The sequence below is a fragment of the Phocoena phocoena genome, chromosome 1, assembly GCF_963924675.1.
Source record: "Phocoena phocoena chromosome 1, mPhoPho1.1, whole genome shotgun sequence".
Taxonomy (NCBI): Eukaryota; Metazoa; Chordata; class Mammalia; order Artiodactyla; family Phocoenidae; genus Phocoena; species Phocoena phocoena.
In genome coordinates, this window is record NC_089219.1 from 121,062,796 (window position 1) to 121,083,886 (window position 21,091).

The 21,091-nt window shown below is 47.6% G+C and overlaps 1 protein-coding gene across 1 annotated transcript in view; it reads right to left on the bottom strand.

Annotated features, from left to right (window-relative positions):
* Positions 1 to 17,394, bottom strand: part of LMX1A (LIM homeobox transcription factor 1 alpha) — a 148,426-nt gene extending 131,032 nt beyond the window's left edge. The window contains exons 1-2 of the mRNA XM_065884067.1: positions 17,319 to 17,394; positions 14,881 to 15,067 (exon numbers count right to left, since the gene is read on the bottom strand). Of these exons, the coding sequence (XP_065740139.1) occupies positions 14,881 to 15,067; positions 17,319 to 17,394 (263 nt within the window). The remainder of the gene's footprint in view (positions 1 to 14,880; positions 15,068 to 17,318) is intronic.
* Positions 17,395 to 21,091: the final 3,697 nt, after the last annotated feature.

A 21,091-nucleotide genomic window follows, 5' to 3' on the forward strand; every position in this document is an offset into this window, starting at 1 on the left:
ATGATAATAATCTGAATTCCCACTTTTAAAAAGCCAAATAAGAAATGGGCTTTTAAAAAAGCCCCAGGATATCCGATATCAAATAGGGTTTTAAAATTAGAAATGACCCTTGAAATACAGGACTCCTAAATGCTGAATGATCCCTCAGTTAGGCTCTCAGTGAGGTACATGGAGACGTGCCACGTAAGACAGAAGCCACCAACCTGGGAAGTGCCAGCCACTGTACCACACCATCCTCACCCCCAGCTGTACTCCCCATTACAGACCTGCATATGCAGATCACTCACTGTGTACGGATGTCCCTGGATTTTAAGCTTGGTTGCGGCTGATTAGCTCATTTACTTATCCCTTGGTGCTGGTAAGTCTGAAGACATGGGTTGGGTCTCCATGGAAACCAAGAGACATTGACTCAGTTATCTGGCCACAAGTTACAACTCTGACCTTGCCCAGTGATCCCACTTATGTACGTCCTCAGTTACACAAAGGGACAGAATACGGTCTGCGTGTGTTTGTGTTACTACCCCCAAAAAGAGCAACTCAGAGCACATGCTTCATGTTCAAGAAGGCTACAGGTGGCTGTTGAGGACTGACCGACCTCCTAGGCACAATTACAACATCAAACCAAGGCCCTGGATACAAATCTCTCCATTAGCTTCTCCTAAAAACACTATTCAATTCTAAGAATAAGTGCTATCTGGACGAAAGCCACAAACAATTGGAGGGCCACAGACAGGACATATTCTCCCTCCATCTTGTCCCCAGAATTAGCTCAATCTGGTAAAAAGGCAGGAATATGAGCTCCCTGGATTCCATGGCATGTGACTTTATTGATGGTGGGTCTTACCACGTTACAGGTAATACGAGCTTCAGAACCTTCTTTCCTCTCTAATTAACCAGCAACGTCAGGGTAAAGCTGAAATCACCTCATCGTGACAGTTCAACCTCTGCAATACCGTACATACATCGTTAAAATTTTAAAGGAGTTCGTTGGGGAACTCCCTTAATAATTGAGTTGGAGAAAAGGGGCCAGTGATGAAGAGCGTTTACCTGAGCTGATATTCACTAGGTTTGGCTACTAACGGCTTTCCAGCAATCCCACTGTGTCCATGTTGCCATGTAAAAGAGTACATTCCGTTTGGCCCTTGCCCTTTCACTGTCAAGAGGGAAACTGAAAATGAATACGTCACGAAGTATTGCAGTTTGTATGACAGTCTCCACCCAATTCTCCCTTCCAGCACTACTGAGCTCGGTCTAAATGGAGCTCTTACAGCCAGGTGACAAGCAGAAAAATTCATCCCATGAATCGGCTGGGTGTCTATGATATCAGATAACACATCACTGAATGATATATTTTCCACTGAATTTACTGGCTACAGAGGCAGAGCCACTGGAAAATACTCAGCTTCCTTGATAGCACCAATTTTAGTTTAATTTCCTTCTAAGTTAGGTGGCCGGGCCCCTTATGACCCTGTCACCTTTCCTCTCCTAGGGTCACACAGATACGACAGCCCTAGACCTAAGGAAGGATTCCCACCCAACCATACACCGCTCTCCCGCTCCTTGTCAAAAACATTCCCATTCCCCCACTGTACACATCAGGCTCCAGACCTCAGAGAGCTCGAGGTAAAGGCGCTGAGGCTAATGGGAGAATCTCAAGGAGGTTAAATGATTTGCCCGGGCCCACCCAGATAAAGCAGAGGCAAAGGAATTACTGAAGCTCAAGGATTCTGAAAACCCACGGTTCTCCACTATAGGTCACTCTAGCCTCCAGTCTGGGAAAGTAAATATACGAACCAACCATATGAATAAGACTGTAAAACAGAGCGATAGTGGGTTAAGAGACCAAGCCACTGTGGTCTGGTCAATAAGGAGGATGGTGTCCCCATCCCGGACTCCCCTCTCTTGAATGTTCTCCTGAGAATCACGGGAAGCAAAAGCCTATCAATGGACAGGTGTATGGATGGTCTAGTTGCCAAGCACAACTGACTAGTTCCTGGCCTGGGGAGATGTGAACACGTGTCCTGGGGAATCAGCCGCATACTGTATACCTTGGACTATGCTGTAACCAAATAGAGATCTTCACGAACGAGGAGCAGAAACAGGAAGATGATAAGTAAGTTTTACACCAAGACAGCTGGATCTGAAGAAGGACTCAAGCTTGCAGCCCCACTCTGCTGTCACCCCCCCCTCCCATGAACCAGAGTGACCTCGAGAAAGAAGCTACGTGGGAAGCTGCAGTAGCCACCTTACAAGAGATCCTGAGGAGAGTTGGGAAATGGACCCACCTTCTGCTGGCCTCTGTTCAGTGATGATCAGCTCTGGCTAATCCACAGAGAAATGCACAAAAGAACAAAGGGAATGAATGGTTAGGAAAGACCAAAGCAGGAGTTCAACATGTACCCTAGATGTATCCCTGACCCTCCCCAAGCCTCTCCTCTATGAACTGGAGGCCCCTCTCTCTCCCAGATCCTCAGCCACTTTCCTTTCCTGGCAAAACTCACCTTAGCCATCATATAGCCTCAAAACCACCCCATCCTAAAACATCTTCCCTTTATTCTACCTCTACCCCAGGTACTGTTTTCCCTCCCATCTTTCTTCCACTACCCATCTTCTCAAAAAAGTTGGCCATATCACTCCATTTCTTCTTTCTTTTATTGTAAAACCCATTAAAATGCTGTCCTGATCCCTCCAAGCTTCTGACAAAGCTATTCTTGATAAGGTTACCACTGACTAACTGCCAATTCCAAGAGCAAATAGGTGGCCCTACATTTTAAAATTCCCCACCTCTGCCCTGTCCTCCAGAAGCCCACTCACCCTGGCATTTTCTCCTGCATCCGTGCCATTTCATCACAGCTTCTCCCAGGGCTCCCCAAAGCTACACCCTTGAGCCTCTTCTCACTCTGTGTAGGATCCCCTTGGGCACTCCTCATATTTATATGATAACATATCCTAAAGCTTCTTGTCCAGGATAGTTTCTAGATCTTCTTTTACAACTGCCTCCTGGACATCTCCACCTGAATGGTTCACATTCCCATTCACGCTCCAAGAGCCAATTAACATATCACCTCTTCCATGAAGCCTTTTCAACAACCCCAAGCAAGTCATTCATTGATGCATTTATCCATTCAGCCAACATGTCTAATGCCTATTATCTGTCGAGAACCATGCAAGATGCTGGAGATACAGGAGTTAAAAAACAAAGCGAGGGGGCTTCCCTGGTGGCGCAGTGGTTGAGAGTCCGCCTGCCGATGCAGGGGACACGGGTTCGTGCCCCGGTCCGGGAAGATCCCACATGCCGTGGAGCGGCTGGGCCCGTGAGCCATGGCCGCTGAGCCTGCGCGTCCGGAGCCTGTGCTCCGCAACGGGAGAGGTCACAACAGTGAGAGGCCCGCGTACCGCAACAACAAAAAAAAAAACAGAAAGAGGAAGGTCCCTGTCCTCACTGAGCTTATGATCTTGTGACACAGACAGATAGCAAACCAACAAATAAATATGTACTTCAAATTATGATAAGCACTATAAAGATAATGAATAGCACATAGCAATAGGGAACCAAGGGATTTAGACAAGCTGGTACTCAGTCCCAGTGGCCATGCCTCTCTTAAAACAAGTTTACTCTTCTTTCAAGCCTCTGTTTAATTTATGTCTCTAAGCAATCTCTGCTAGACTGTTAATACATCAGTGCTTTGTTTTATTCATTTTTACATATCTGTCACATACAGGAATTTAATAAGTCTGATGATTAAAGGAATGCATGAGTAATTTAATTAATGAACCAACTGTTTATAAGATTCCATTTAGTTCTAAATTTGAGAAATGCACATACAACTAGGTAAAGTGCATTCCAATTGCTGGTGTATTACCTGAAATCTCTAGTTTCATTAAACGTCAGTTTACAGAGATTAAATTCAAATGTACATTTCATCTCTCTAAAATTGACTGGACCTACCTTTAAGGGAACCAAGTGTCGGCAGTGGTGAGAGAAATAATACAATACAGGAATACTTAATTTCCTCAAAACCCAAGATTCCATTAGCCCTTTTTCGATACAGCCAGGCCAAGTAATAAACAAGAGGGAGCGAATAGTTTGGGAAATCAGCCTCACACGGGGGCACAGTGGGATCTTTCCTAGCTGAGGCTGAGGCTTGTTTGAAAATACAGCACAGTTCAGAAGAAAACTTGGAAAGGGGTTATCTGAGGAATGGATGGACAGCTGCTGGCTAGTCCCAATGGAAGTATGCCTAGAAGGCTCCAGATCTGATAGTTAACAGTTCTGCTGCCAAATGTGCAGACAGGCTCCCAGAACAAAAGTCACCAATAGCAAACTCTGGGAGCTGGAGAGGAGGTAAACGGATGCTTGTCTCCCTTTGTGTCATTCTTCTGGTGTGGAAGAACAGCGATGCTGGCAGACAGTGGAGACCAATGCAGATGGGATGGGATAGGAGGGATGGGTAGGACAGCTTTGCGCTTGCGGAGGAGTTTGATAAACAGGAGTGATGAGTGTACGCTAGCAGCTTTCGCGCACACACACACACACACACACACACACTCACTCACTCAGGCATTCCCCAAATCCAGAAAACTTCCTTTAAAACCACAGAATATATAAACAGCTGACCGTCGGAAGGCTGCCGGAAAGCTCAAGTATCTAGCAGGTGGGGACTTGTTTTCCAAGAGCTAGTTGAATAGGACAGACTGAGAATTGTGATCTCACTGGGGTGTGAACACCAGAATTCAAGGAGCAGATGGTGTGATTTAGTGGAAAGGCCATTGGACCAGGAGTCAGAGGCTTCGGATAGCATCCCAGCTTCTCTCTCAGCTACAAAATGCAAGGGGAAAAAGAAAAAAGAAAAAAGAAAACCTCTCCTTATCTAACTTTTTAAATTGTTGTAATGTCCAATAAAGATAATATCTGTGAAGGTTCTCTGAAGATTCAAAAAGATACATTTTTTTTCAACACATCCTTTGATGGCATTTTCTATGAGTCAATCGTTGATCTGCATGCTTTAAAAATATTAAGCCAAAATGATCCTATGAGGTTGGTTAGTACAATTTTTTTATTCTAGTTTTATTGAGATATAATTAACATATAGCACTGCATAAGTTTAAGGTGTACAACATAATGACTTGACTTACATACATCATGAAACGATTACCATAGTAAGTTTAATGAATATCCGTCATTTCATATAGATACAAACTTTTTATAAATAGGAAAAAAATATTTTTCCTTGTGACGAGGATTCTTAGGATTTACTCTCTTAATAACGTTCACATATGACATACAGCACTGCTAATTATATTTATCATATTGTGTATTACACCCCTAGTACTTATGTATGTTATAACTGGAAGTGTCTGAGGTTGATACTATTCTTATCCCCATTTTAGAGAGAGGAAACAGGCACAGAGAAAGCATGACCTTCACCCAAGGTAACACAGCTAGTGAGCAGCAGAGCAAGGATTTGGTCCCAGACACTCTGGCTCCAGAGTTTATGCTCTTAACCACTAGACTGTGTTATTGTACACAGCTTCTAAGAATATGTATTCTTTTACTCATATTAAAAAACCAACAATAATAATACCCAAGCCTGTATAGTTCTCCACATTTTACCAAAAGGCTTTTCAAGTTCATTACCTTATTTAATCCTCACAATAACCCTATGAGGCTGTTATTATTCTATTCCTTTGTATAGATGAGGAAATTGTGGCTTGGATATCTCTTGACAGTAGGACATGTGTTTCATATTATTTTCCCAGTAATGCAGAGAGCTGTGGAGTGCCCAAACCATTCATATCCACCTGTCCAACCCCTTCCATCTCTGGACGTGGACTTTTAAAATAGAAGAACCCAACCAATAACAGAACACAAAGAAAATAATTTGACTGAACACCCTTCCAGTTAAAAAGTATCTTTGGAAGGATATCACAGTCCATCCCAATGTGAATTATTTCATAACATCCTCTCCATTGTGACAGCTAGCGGAGAGCAGGCTCTAGCCTGTACACAGCATAACTTGAAAGTTAAAAGGTCATAAGATAGGTTCTGAGCATAAGACACGCAGGAAGGCAAGGCTGAGCTGAGATTCTGAAAATGGGGCTGGAAAACCCATGCTGTGGTTGAACTCGGGGCTTCCAGGTGCATAGAGCCCCAGGGGAAAGATAGCTGCAGAAACCAAGCAACACTCCCGCCAAAGACACGCAGGGAAGGGTCTCCTGGGATGTTCTTCCCCTTTGGATTTCCAGTGTCTACTTCATGGTGCCGCCCATGAGGCACCAGCATGGCATGGCTTATGTCTCTGAAGAGCTGAGCCCTTATCCCTGTGAAGACGGTATCCATCACTGCGCGTGGTACTGGGGAATACGTGCACAACAGGAATCCCTGCTACAATGTGAGGAGGGGGAGGGGGAGCAAGCAGCAGGGGAGGAAACTCTCGATGGTTATGTTAAAAAGGATTTGTTCCACTGTCAAAACCAGAAAGCTCTCCCCAAGAGCCAGCTTTAAGGGAGGAAGCCTGAAATGACAGAGACCGGGGTGGGACGTATTAAGGAGGCCCTTTGGAAAAGAGGCTGCAATAAAAGAGAGAGCATCAGGCAAAAGGCAGGTGTAGCTGTAAAAATCCACCTCTGGACGATGATGACCAGCAATGCATGGCAGCTGAACAGAAACTGGGCTCTAGTGTTTCTGTTGGGTCCTAGCTAAAAGGGATCCCAAAGCCATGCTGACTCTCTAGGGCAAGGACAATCCTTTAAATCTCGCCCATCACTGGGTCTCCACGGCGACTGGGAGAGGGCTCAATGACTACCAAACTCCCGAAAACTGTATGAGCCACACTTTGTCCACTCACCTGCCCATTCCCTTTTCCGGGCCCCACCCTGTCCCCAGTGACATCAACCCCTTCTCTACCCTGGAGCTGGGGGCCCCAGGCCAAGCCGGCATCAGCTTCCACTCAGGTTTAGGCTGTTGAGTACTCAAACAAAGACATATTTGGACCCTCCTACAGAGAGAGAGGGGACTGTTTATGGGCCCAGAGGGAGCTGGCCCTAATCTGCTGCATACCAAATGATGACAACATGTTAAGAATGAAAATATGGTTTGGGGGGAGAGTCCCCAGGAGCCCAACATTTTGGTATTTAAAGGAACTTTAATGAGCTTAAGAGGCTAATCTGGAGTTCAGGAGGGGGTGTTTTGTTTTGTTTTGTTTTGAAAAATCCTTTTAAAAGTTCCTGAGGCTTGACAGGGAGCAGGCAAGAGAATTGTGAGTCGAGGTGTGGCTACCGTGTAACTGAAGGGGCCACATGGAACTAGGAGAGGAGGCTGCTCCAGAGATCCCTTCTCACTGCAGCAGCAGACCCTGGTGCTCAAGAGATAAAGGATGGGTCTTTCCAGGTTGGAGAAGTGTGACACCCAAAGAAGCAGCAAAAGAAAGTTGAGAGTGAGTACACGCTATCAGAGCGCTAGCCAGGCTTCTCACCAAACGACTCCTCGTCCTGGTTTACTGGTGACAACATCAGACTCAGGCACTTCTCCGACCCACTGAAAAACATAACCCAGCATCCATGAAGGTGCCAGGCACACTCAGAAATATGTCCAGGGGCCCCAGTTGGTCACCCAAAGAGTGTGGTCATGGGATCATGCAAACCTGAGTGTTTTAATGCCCCTCACCGGGTATTGTAGCTGAGCTCTGCTCCACAACTGGGTGGACCATTATGCTGTGTCTCTAAAAGATGAATCTGTCTCCTCCAAGTGAGAAAAATTAAAAGAGGACCAACAGTCCATAAACTTGGCATGGGGGAGACATGAGGCAGTTGATGAGCTGGTGTTAAGTAATATCACGTGCTTGCAAGAGTCAAGTTAGTAGAATTCTACAGGACATAGGGGAGTGAGGGGGAGGCAGAATGGGATGGGGCTAGATGTGAAGTCAGATATGGCATGTGGCCCATTCCTAGCACTGCTGGATGTCAAAGATCTTTTTTTAATATGAAGAGTTTAACTGGCCCATGAGACAAGGCAGTCCGATCCACAGTGGCCAGATACCTACCAGGGTTTGTCCATTATAGGGTAATGATGATAAAATACAAATCCATCAGGGTAGAAAGCCACTGGAGGCCTAGAGAGTCTGAAAAGCCAGACATATTTACTGTTATCCAAAAATAGGATCCCCCAACTGGAATCTTGAAAGGCTAGAAGAGACCAAACTCTTTCATGTGACTTCAGCTAAGGACTAAGAGAAGCACGGTCCATTTTGTATTTTTAGTTGTTATGACATTATGGTGCAATAATGGGGGATCTGGCAAGGGTTCCATTAAATTCTAGCGAACCCGAGCACGGCAGCCAGGTGACAAAGCTCTACAGATGATCTGGTTGCCTTGGTTCGCGACTGAAAAGTACAGCACGGAAGTAGGTTTTAAAAATCCTCTTTTAACTGCCCAGATGGGGCTGTTTGCAATGGGACCCAGTCTACCAGAAATTGGTAGGAAACCAGTGTTGGGCCACAGTTTTATTCCTCTGATAATGTCTTCACTAATACTTCACTGTTTCTGCTGCATTCCAATTGCATCTGCTGTCTAATGCCAAAAGAAACTTAATCCCTATCCTAAGTCTCATTTTATTTATTTTCAGTAGTGTGAAAACAAACATGCAGCAAGATTATAGTGTTTACACCTCCTTTTTAGCTGGTATAGCTCTAATCCTCCTGCTAATTAATGCCAGGGCCACAGCAATTTTATTAATTTCATCTTGGTTAAAAATATAGAGACAGATAATTGTGCTTGACTAAAATAACAATTTGACATTTGGAAGGTGTTTGCTTCATTTCAGCAAGACAGTTGGCTGGGTTTCATTTAATATACGACAAAGAGACACAAAGCTGCGGCTGACGTTGGTCAATGATAACATAACTAATTCTAATTGTCATAAATTGACTAAACTGTCCCACATCGCACTAGTCAAGGAGACGAAGGAGAAAATGTAAATCGCGAGGCGTACCAAGTTTTTCTGTGGGTTCCAGAAAACAGGCACAAAGGAGAAAAGGGCCTCTTTTCTCCAGAACCTTTTCTACATTTTGTTCCTAAAATTACCAGCTTCCCCAAACTGAATCTGAAAAGGCTGCTGGCAACGCTGATCTACACATTGCTAAGAAACTTTCAGAAAAACATACAGGGCATTCATTCCTAGGGGGAAGCCTCAGGCATGCTGGAAACTGGACAGGGTTCTCCCACATAGGACCCTTTCTGCTTCTGTGCAGGGTGGGGTGAGGGGCGGCACTGCCCACCCCATACAGCCCCCAATCCTCCATACCCCACCCTGCAAGTGGCTTACCAAGAACTCCCATCTGAAGATATGGGCATTTAAATTTCCAAGTTAGAAAGGTATAAAAAAAAAAATTGCAAAGCATTAAAGTAAAGCTAAGATTTCATAGTTAAGGCGGAAATTACTTTTAAACCTTTCTATAGTGGATGTGATTGCACTTTTCCCCCCATAGTTCATTTCCCAGTATTGTACAACTATATTTAACAATCAAATTAACGTGATTCAATATGGGTTGAATCTTCGATCTTGATATAAAGCAACAATGACATTTTGTATATCAATTTAAGAAGCTTTAATAAATTCCCGGCAATATAATGAGTATTTTAAACCCTTGTCTATTTTCTCACTTCTGAACAGTAGGACCCAAATAATTTCTTTGACCATAAAAATTAATTAGCTGATAATTTAATGAATGGAATTGTTCTCATTAGAGAAACAGTACCTACTCGTTAATTCCAAAAAAACCTTCCCAGAATTAAAACACAACAATAAAGAGGGCTCTCAAAAATCAGTAACAGTATTTTAGGTCACACAAAAGTTATAAATAAGAAAAATGAAACCAAAAAGCAAGACAAACAATGAACTATCAGAAAAGCTCTTGTCACTGAAATCTGAACAGCAAAAGCAACTCCTTAGCCAGGTGGATGACAAAATCCCAGAACTCTACAAAATGTAAAACTGGATTGGATAAATAACTTTTTTAATGTGCTCCATTTACGTTAAGGATCAAAAGAATCCCACAAGTCTACTCTGAAAGGCAATGTTCATATCTAATCCCCAGAATACTATTAATATCTACTCCTGCTCTCTAATTTTATTTCAACATTTTAAGTCTGAGATTCAGAAAGTCCTACCTACGGACCAATACATATAAAAAGAGAAAACACACCTCTGAACAAGGAGTGTTTCCAATCACCCTCTAAATAAAAAAAGAGATAAGTCAGCCTGCACAAACACAGCCACAGCCCATGGACGGTGCTTATCCCAAGCTAAGCCCCCCTGCAATTTAATGCAGACATCAATTTATTACCTAGCTGTGTTTGATTTTTATATTCCTAACTTTTATTATGCCAGGAGTGAGGCCAACAAAAGATAGAGTAAAAATCTAACAACTGCCTCTGTAATTTCATCTGTGGGCTTCTTTTATGAGGAACTGATGCCCAATTTTGATCTCCAAGTAATGTCACAGTAATAAAACCAAACTAACCCTCCTCCCTACACATACAGCCTACACTACCTTGATAAAATGCAGTATTAGTTCATTACTGATCCTAAAAGAAATCATTACCTCAGCCATTCTCTCCTCGGGGCTGCCAATCACCAGGTCGAAAGAAAAAGACAGAGAAAGCTCTAAGTGAGGGATATGTACTTTGCTTCACTGGAGTCCCTTCCTTCAGAAAAACTGGTCTGCTCTAAAAGAAAGGGGAGAAAAACACGGACTGGCCCTCTGAGAGACGGTTTCCCAAGGCCTGCCCTTTGCTGACATGTGGGGAGTTATGATGTTATAAGAGCAGCCCTGATGACAGCAGTACTATCCCACACTGCTCCTAGGATGTCCAGAACAATCTAAGGGGTAATGATAAACTTCATATGTGAGGCGAGAGGACCCCGCCTGACACACAGAGCCGCCAGGCACATGAAAGAAACAATATAAACTTGATTTAAATGTGGGATCCCTTCCAGAAGGCTTAATTATCTATTGTATTACCACATTCCTGTTATTCAGCAGCCTCTTCTTTCTCCAACGTAAGTCCAACTGCAGTATTTGTTTGGAACAAATTCAGGGAAAACTCCAAACTAACCAGATCCTAGAGGACTCAGTTAAAGAGGGAACAAGAGTTATGTAAGTAGAAGCTCCCCAGGCTGGAAAATACTTTGGCTGTCTGCTAACTTTCGGGAACACCGAAGACAGCTGAGTCCAACGTCTGAATACCCACACCTACAGCATCCTGATGTTTTACGTGACATGATGCCCCTTCATCAATTCTGTGCATGTACCATCCCACCGAACTACTTATTTTTCTTTGACGGCACGTCACGAACAATAAAGGTCACCTCCAGTTCTTAATTTCTGGACATTCATAAATCAGTTTTCCGCACTCCAGCCTTAAATGCTTATTTGTTTTGGATGCTGAGGAGATAAACTATTCCTAAGAGTGTCACAGTGTATGAGACAAATATTTAACAAAATACCCTGAAGTCTTCAAACGAATGGCTGTACGCCTAAGATGCCACTGTCAATTCAATTCTTTAAAATTAGACAAATATGGTGTTTGACATCAAGAAGGTGCAACGACTAGTTGACAGAGTAGAATTTTCACTTTTTAACTGGCTGCCTGACACCACGAATAGGCAGCTAATAAATTCAAATGCAACAGTGCTCAATGGCCAGAAATGCACATACAAATGGCTAACATAAATAGGATAAGCCCACTCGGTTAATATTATGTTTATGAACTTCACTGAAGACTGTGCATTAGCTATATGTTCTTTTATTTTGATGTGTAAAAACAGCATTTGAACTCCGTGAATTTTGGAGACAGGGGCACTGCCTGAATATTCATTTTCGATGAACTGTTCCATCATTTACCACCACCATTGTCCGATCACTTTAACTTCCATCTTAATTTCCTTTCCACTTGCCTTGGCTGGGCCTCAAATTTTTAAAAAGATCCAAAGAAAGAAAGCAAAAATTATTTTTACAAATGTATTTGTTAAAGAGGAAATGTGCTCTCTGTGACTGTTTCATGACTATTATCTAAAATTGAATTGCATCCTCCTGGAGGATAAATTTCTGGTCATTCCAGACAGTTTCTATTCAATACTTAGTCCTGCAGTCTCAGTAGAGGTTTTCAAGAAATATTCAATAGTTAGGATAATATAGATGGAAAAAGTGCTAGGCTATAATATAAGCCTCCTGAAGGCAGGCTCCAAGACTTTTTCTCAGTATCCTCCTATCCCCTAGCCTAGTGCCTTGCCTGTAGAAGCTCCAAGAGCTTGTTGAATAAAGGAATTTGTCTTGAGCCTAATTTTAAAACAAACAAACAAACAAACCACGCTCTCTTCTCTTATAGCAACTACCACGCAGATGAATGCCATTAAGATTATTAAATATATTACAGCCCTGCTTGGTTAAAGAAGAACGGGATTGGGATGGGGGACAGAGGAGAGAAAAACGGAATAAAATTAATCAGAAAAAAACAGTGGAGGCTCTGGGCACAGACAAGTGCTGACAGTGAACTAAAGAGACAAGCAACTCCATTTTGGCCATCTGTGTTTCCAAAATATATGTTAAAATCAAAATTAAAAACCCTCACTGTAGCATCAACACCTCTCCAAACAATGTAGCTCACACTACTCTGTAAAATCTGCTTGGTTCTGGCCAACAGCTGGCAAGTTGATCCCTGCAATTTTCCCTTTGCAGAAATAGCTTTGTGCGGGGAGAACTGACCCTAGTGGGCTAATAAGCCCAAACCGCTCCAAACCTGGGAGGCTGAAATGGAGGGGACATTGTTGTGTTAAGTACTTTACAACAACTGTTTCTTCTCCTCTTGACACAGCCTGACTTCCTTAAAGAAGATTTGACTGGCCAGACAGCTGTGTTGACCCTTAAGCCTTCTTTGATTCGTGATTTTTTTTTTTTCACAAACAATAGAAATTCACCACCCAAATCCTTTCCTAAGCTCCCATACTTTTGAATTTGCCAGTGTTGTGCCTGAAGGATGTGGACATTTCAGTCATCTATAAGCACAAAGATAAAGATTGGGACTACACAATCCCAAAACCTTCAGACGAAAAGCAACAGGGGAAAAAAAGAAAAAAGAAAGAAAAAAAGAGCAATCAACCAGAAGCTTTATCCAAAGGTGGTACTTGAAGTTGTGTGCACAAAATCTGCTTAATTACCTAAAAACGGCACTTTTCGCTCAGACACTAGAGCACTGAACAATCAAGAACAGATACGACCACATCTTCTTTTTTAAAAAATTGAAACCGTAATCACCACTTTGGGTAATGGTGATGCATTTTCACTTCTTTGTATATTTCTGTATTGCCCAACGCATCCAAAATCAAACACCTATTTTTTTGTGTGCTGAAAAGTGTAAAATGATCTTTTCAAAACAAAACAAAATGCCCAGTACTCTATCCACATGGGGGTAAAATTCAAGCTTGCTATAGCAAAGGAGTTTGAGCAGTAGAAAGAATTTTTGTGTGTGTGGTCACTGGATCTGATTGCTTTGTCAGTCTGTAGTAAACCTCAGAGCCCAGGCAAATCAGACAAGAAGATATTTCTGTTCTCTCCCAGAGCTTTCTGTTATATTGAGACTTCTCCTGGACACCTCCTTTCATGGTGTGTTTTTAATAACATGATAGGAACTGCTTTTCAGGAACACTAACCCTCCCTTGATTATCCTCATATAGTGCTGTCCCTTTCATTCACCAGTGACAAATGCAGAATTCTCCTGCCCATGCCCCGAGGCACTCCGTCACTTATCCAGTCCTCGGGTACAAAAACAGAGGCCTCCGTTTCAGCCACTTTTCTTTGCTTCAATACCCCGCACAGCTCAGTGAAGTCAGTGTCCCCGTTGCTGAACTATTTTGACCAGGAAAGGCAGTCCCCCCACCCCCACCCCCACCCCCACCCCAGCCTACCCCCCAGCTCAGCTCTACTAAGCAACTCCGGGCCTGCCTGGCCGGAACCAGGAAGTCCTTCAAACTCCCACTCCCCAGCCTCGTCCAGGCTTTAGACATTATGGAGATCTAGAATCGAAATAATCCACTTTCTTAAATACCTGTCTCCTACGTCTCCTCAAAACACACCAGAACGTTCGCGTCGACGGGAGGGAACTGAACCTGCGGCGTGGCAGAAACGCATGCCCACATGGGAATTAGGGAGGAGGCGGAGGATGGAGGACCTGGCCTTACTGCTCCTAAGGCCCGAGGGTTTTGCAGACAACGGGGAAGGGGCTGGGGAGAATACAGTGAGAGAAAAAGCAAAAGGGGTGTGCGCTGCCGCGGAGCTCAGAGGGGCAGCAGCGGTGTTTCCGAGCCCAGTCTGTCGGGGACCCCAGTGGACAAAGCCAAGCGAGGTAGGAGCACAGGGGACCCAAGCTATGGAATCAGGACCACCTCAGCTCTGCGCATAAGCGCGTGGGTGGCGCAGACAGGTGGGTAAGGTAGAGGGGGAGCCGGCGAGCAGAGGTGGGCCACTGGCCGTCCCCAAGGGCACCCCCGTGAAGCAGGGAGGGGAGAAACAACGTTGATGGGGTGGGAGTACCCACAAAGGAGTGTCCTCGGGGAATGGCCAGGTCGGGAAAACTGGGCGAGCAGACCACAACGGGAGCCATCCCTTGGGCTTCTGCGGGGCCTGGGCCGTGGTTGCGTGCACCCGCGCAGTCCCTCTGCCGCCCTGGGGAGCGTAGAGGATGCGGGTAAATGGGCACCTGCGTATCTGGGCTCTTGGGTGCATCTTGCTCCTTCCAGAAGCATATGAGGGGGTGAAGAAGGAGAAAGTCTCCCTCGCCCGCTGATCCAGTGTGTGGGACGCGCTCCGAGGCGCGGGCACTTACTTCTCGTAGTCATACTTGCAGTAGAGCTTCTTGTCCCGGTAGAAGCAGGTGGTCTCCAGGGGCTCTTTGCAGGAGGTACACTGCACGCACTGCTCATGCCAGAAGCTGTCGTTGAGCCGCAGCAGAAACCTGTCCGAGATGACCCGTTGACAGCCCTCGCAGACAGACTTGGGGCTCACCGCTCTGCCTACAGCAGCAACAGACGTCCGCCCGTGAGCCGAGCCGGCCCAGCATCCCGGCCAAACCCGGCCCGGACCAGCTACGGATCACTCCACACCCACGGATTTACCCCCGCGTCCTCCCACCCTGGGAAGCCCCCTGCAAAACATCCAAGCTTAGATTTGGAGAGCAGAGCAAAATCAAACCAAATGGCATTTCTAATAAACAGGGACTATGTGGGACGGTTTCAGTTCTACCAGGGGAGGGGGCAGAAATCAATAATAAGTGGCCTTTAATTATCAAACCTACCCTGGTATGCGCGCAAACGTGCGCACATCCTGTAAAATCGGCCTGCAAATAAATTTGTGCTCCCAGGTTTATCACGTAATCACTAAATCACTCACTATGCTTGTCTCTATTGTCTATTATTAAAACTGAGAGTGTGTAAAAAGAAATTTCTACTTTGTTGTTTGGTTTTGTCTTTTGCTAAAACGCAATTCTGTTCTATTTTTTGAAGGAAAACTTTACATTTTCTTTGCTTCCTAAAAAGTCCCGTGCGTGCAGAAAAATACCGTTCTCGCCCTAAGCAAACTAAGTATTGTTCAAACCAATGAACCCCAAACTGCTAGCTGGAGCGCAAATTACAGATGGGTTTTTTTCATAATTAAGAAGCATCAAAATGGAGGGAAGAAAACAAAAAACACGGAAGAAGCAGGATTCGGAGACGCCGCGGAGTGTCCGGCCAGGATTCCGGGAATCAGGCGAGCTCAGCAGCCACGCGTGAGGGCGAAACCGCACCCAAAGCGACTCAGCGCGAAAGGGACTCCTCTCTGTCCCAACCCTTGCACTTGTGTCACTTTTGTCCCTTTAGTTTGCGGGTGCGGGGGGGCGGCTTTTTTTTTTTTTTTTTTTTGAGGGTAGTGGGATGCTCAGCCACCTTTGTCGCTATGTCGGCACGTTTCACAGCTATTTAAAGAAGGCCTGTTCCCCCGGGTAACAATACCTTTGCGCGTGGTGTCCCAAAGGGCCTGACCCTTCCCAGTTTCTCTGCTACTCGGTGGCCTTCCCCTCAGGAGACGCAGCCACCGGCTCAGGAGCGGGGCCGGTCCCCTTGGCGCTCAGGCAGGGAGGACTAGAAGTAGCGAGATCTTTAAAATATTCCCTATTCTTTCTGCCCTGTCTCGGCGTCTAGGGCCACGAGCCGGGCGCAGAGAGCGGACGTGGGCCGGGCAGGGAGTACCGGGCGAGCCGCGACGCCCGCTGAACGCAAGAAGTTCGAGCGCGCCCTGCGCCAGGTCTGGGCCAGCTCTGACGCCCTAGATCTTCCGAGGCTGTATGGAGTCGGTAAGTTTCCGAAAGGGCGGTTGAAAAAGGGGAACGCGGTGCACGCGATTTCGTTTCATCTGGGGAGTTGGGGGGGGGATTCCTCCCTCAGTCTGGTTTCTCTAGCCGAACAGCCTCATCCTCCGCCTCCACCCCGCTCTAGCGGTTCCGAGTTAGGGAAAGAGGCAAGAGGTTTAACTGACAAAACGAAAACCCCTCCCGCTAAAAAATTTTAAAACACCCATTCACCAAACTTGAAAAGCATCGAGGGCGGGGTGCGGGGTGGAGGGTGGGAATCCCTGGCCTCAGCTCGGTTAGACCCGCGTGTGGGTCGAGGCCCTGGGTTCGCCGCTCCTCCGTGGTCGCTGCGAAGAGATTGGGGAGACCCGGGAGGGAGGGCGACACGCCGGACCCGAGATCCGGCTCCAGTTAATTAAAGCCGAGGCAAAGGCCCTGCCGCGCGGGCTAATCCCCGCGCTGCGCTGCCCACCGGCCCGGAAAAGCCTCTCCGCGGTGCTTGAGGCTGAGATTGGGGCTGGAGTTGGTGGAGGCGAGATGCCGCCTCGAACTTGGGTGCTCCGTGACTGGGGTTTGTGTGCTCATCCTTAAGCCTCAGAGAAGACGGCGGCATTTACGAGACGTCGATCAGCTCTGTGATTAAAAATCCAGTCCTGGGTATTTTTAATCATTTGCCACTCAAACGCCTGCAAGCAATCTCGCCCGCCCATCGCGGCTCTGGGGAGTTCCGTGCCCGATGCGTGAGGCCTGGGGTGGCTTGTCGGTTAAGGGTAGGAAGGACCCACAGAGACTGACGGCTAGACAGGGAGTGGGCTCAGCTGAGTGCATGAAGCGGGCCGCTAGCTCCCCTATTGCCGACCGGGTCCAAGCAAGCTGGGCTCCAGAGCTGGGGCCTGGCGGAAAGACGGTGCGCCCAGGCGCATGGCCTGAATACTCACCCAGCAGCGAGGAGAAGGAGGCCGACGTCTCAATGGCGCTTTGGAAGTTCTCCTCCATCTTCAGGCCGTCCAGCATGTTCGGGCCGGGCCGGGAGGACCTGTAGAGGAGAGGAGACGACGCTTTAGGCGTCTGTGCCCTCTGGGACGCGGCGCCCGTAGCCGCCGCACTCTTGGGAAAAGACGGAGGGAGTGTCCAGGGTGACCAGAATGAGCTGGGAGGGTAGAGTCCAGCCAAGAGAAATGTGGGGTGGGAGGAGAGAAACGAGTCACAGCGAACTGCTCTGACTGATCTGATTTCACTCGAAGTCAACGCGTTAAGTACTTAGGCCTCCGCCCCCCAACTGCGTTTCTCCTTCCCCTGCCCCCCAACCCCCTCCACCCGGTCCCCAGCCCAGGTTTCCCATCCCGAGTCCGACTCCGCCCCAACCTATACTAGTGGGGGCCCTAGGGACGCCTCTGCGGGAACCCAACTACTGGGGTAAGATGGAGATTAAAAAGAGTGGGTGTTTTCCCTCGCGGGGCCCGGCCCAGGCACGCGGAACTACGAGGTCTATAGCCCGCGCCCAGACCGGCCGCGTTGCGTCCCTCACCTGCCCCGACCGAGGAGGGGCAGAGTAAGCGACCCGGAGAGCGTCCCGCCAGCTCCCGGACTCAGGGCACTGGCATCTGCTGGGGGCGCGCAGGAGCGGGCGTGCTGGGCGCGCGGGGAGGTCCTCCCGCCGGTCGGCCGGTGCCGGGAATGCCTGCAGGAGCAAAGAAGTCGCCTCGGGGAGGAGCCGCGGCTGGCCCTGCTCACTCTTGGATGCATTTCAAATCAACTTTCAGAAACACGCCCGCCCGAGCTGGAGCCTAGGAACAGGCAGCCTTCCTTACCTGATGGGTGAGCTCGCTCCCGGTGGCAGGAGCCGAATGAAGTTGCCGAGCGCCGCGGGAAGCTTCGGCCGGGGGAGGCGTAGGCCCTCGAGGCTGCAGCCAGAGCGGCCGCCCCCGGCTCCGGCGCGCCCGGGAGGGAGCCGGAGCGAGCGCCGGCCCCTGGCTCCGCTCCTCGGCGCGCCCGGGCCGGGCCGGGACGTGGCCGCGGGCGGCCGGCCTTCTCGGGACGTCCTGCCCGCCCGCGTCGCTCCTCGGGAGGAGGGGAGGGCCCGATGCTTCTCCCAGGCTAGAGGGAAGGCGGAGGCCCACGGTCCTGGGTGCGAGTCGGGCCCTGCTTGGCTGGGGCGGATCCGGTCGCTTCTGACAGGGGCCGCGGCGCTGCGTGCTCGGCGGAGGGAAGGGGGTGGGGTGCGCAGGGAGGGGGCTGGGAGCGCGTCCCGTGGAGGGCCCGTGGTGCTCGCTTCCCAGCCTGGCTGAGCAGCCCAACCTCGCGGCCACCGCCGGGTGCGCCCCTCGGCCGCTGCAACCTCCCGGGCACGCAAAGTTTCCTCCCCTCCACGTGTAATCGCTACCTCCGGGAGCGCTGGCCCCAGTGCCGCCCGCGGCCCCGAGCCCCCGCTGCGCCTTCGCAGAGATCTCCACGCCACCTGGACCGCGGCGCCGGCACGCTGGTTCCCTGAACGCTCTCCAACCACTGCGAGTGATAAAAGCACCGCAAACCTCACCCGGGCAGCCGGAAAGGCCAAGAAGCTATTTGCCGCGCGTGGCTGCGGGACCCTGCAGCTCCGAGCTACTCAAACCCCTTCTTGGTCACCCAGGGCTCCCGCAAGTTCCCAACTTCCGTTGGCCTCAAAACCCCGTTCACCGTTTCAGTTTGAAAGCTGTTCACAGATGCAGATGCCGAGGATCCAAGGCCAGAGCTTGAATCAGGCTCCTGGTAGCGACTGGGTGGGATCTGACCCCCAGGAGGCGAGCTCGGAATAACACTGCGCTGGAAGTCAGCTACGGGGACATTCTAAGGGGAGCAAAGTATCTGTGGGGAAATGTTAACTCATTACACCTCCTAACCCTAGCCTCTAGTGATAGAGCATTAGCCCCTGCAGGAGCAGAAACTGGGTCTCCTGTGTATCCCAGGAGGTAACGACTGTCCTGGGCTTCAAGTGGAGGCTCAATAAAAAAAAAAAAAATCATGACACTGGCTAACATTTATGGAACATTTATTTTGTTCCAGGCTTGGTTACATAGTTAACTCATTTAATCTTTACAGCAACCCTATGAGGTGGAGACATTATCCCAATATTACAGGTGAGGCAAACAGAGCACAGAGGGAACCTGAATACTGCGGGGAGTTTCAGTTCTCTGGGGTTCTCTGGGGGCCCCTCAGTTCCTGAACCGAACAGAAGTGAATTGGAATTCCCACGCACTTTGGCAAGGTGAACCTGAGCAGAGGACATGCCACAGAGCAAGCGTTTTCTATTACCTGCTCCAAGGACAGGACCACTTGCTTATTTTGAAAGAAAAAGTATTGGCAGCACTCGCTGCAATGTGCTTAGGGGCAGTGACCCCATTTTCAGTACTTTATGCCAGCAAGCACAAGCCAAACACTGAATATCACTTCAGAGAAACAAGGGAAAAGGGCAAAGAGTTTAATGCTTTACATTTGAACGCTGCTTTATACTGTTCAGGCTACTTTCACATACATGGTTTTGCTTGATCTTTACAATAAACCCGTGAGGTAGGCAGAACAAATAGTTTTATCCATTGTTTCAGATGATTTTGGGGGGCTTAGCAGGGCTGGGAGATTTCTCTGATGTTGACCAGATGGCTAGTGGCATGTCCCCTGACACCTGTCCTTTGTCCCTTCTGCCACCCCAGATAGAGCAGGGTGTGAAGAAAATGTATATGAATGACAAGTATTCTTAGGAGAATACATAAAATAGAAGTTAGGTAAGAAAAAAAGAGTTAGGCAAATACAATCATAAAGAATATTTTTAAATGTCCAGCAGAGTTTTGGTTTCACTGAAGGTCTTGAATTTATGAAATATGTTAACTAGTAGTGAGAATGTTTCTTCCAGAGAATATCCTGAAAGTGGGTAGATTCTCATTGGATCTGGGACCCAACTTTTTCCAGTGGTCCTTGCATCTGGAAGGCAGCCTGACTAGTGTAGATTACACAAGGGTTTGGTAGGAATGTCTTTCCCCAGCTGGCCCTTGGGCACCTCCAGGACAGAGTTGTATCTCATGATACATTATAAGTCGTAGGGTCCTCGGTGCAGAGCTAGGCACATATATGTGATCAACAAGTACCCTTTACTTAACTGATGGATGAGGGATGCACTCACTGTCTGGGGGAGAGGGGGGAAGCACTGCAGTAAAGGTGAAAACACAGTGTGTCAGGAATCAAAAGACCTCAGTTTCATTCCCTTCTCTGCCACTGGGTCAGCCAGGCCATCCGTTCACCTCTCTGGGCAGCAATACTTCCTCTCTGAAATGATGGGGCTATACTATATGGTCTGTAAGGCCCCCCACAGTCTAAAGTTTGTAGAATCAGACTTCCTTTGGACAATGGGATAGCCAGTAGAACCAGTGGATCCTTATGTACTTTGCAGAATTTGTCTAGGTGTGGACTAGCTGATGTGTCCAAGTGATGTGTCTAAACCAATATAGATACACCATGTTTATTCAGAGTTTTATCTCCTATGATTTATTTTACCCTTACCAATGAATTAGGGATCATGAATCCCATTCCTGCCCCTTGTTGTTTCACTTTGGCCCTTAGTCAACTCAGTGACATGAATGAGTGAACAGGCATATTTCCACCTGCGAACAAGCCTCCTGATCATGCCTCATGGTTTTCCATTTTTAACTCAAACACCATTACTTTACCTTTTTAATGGAAA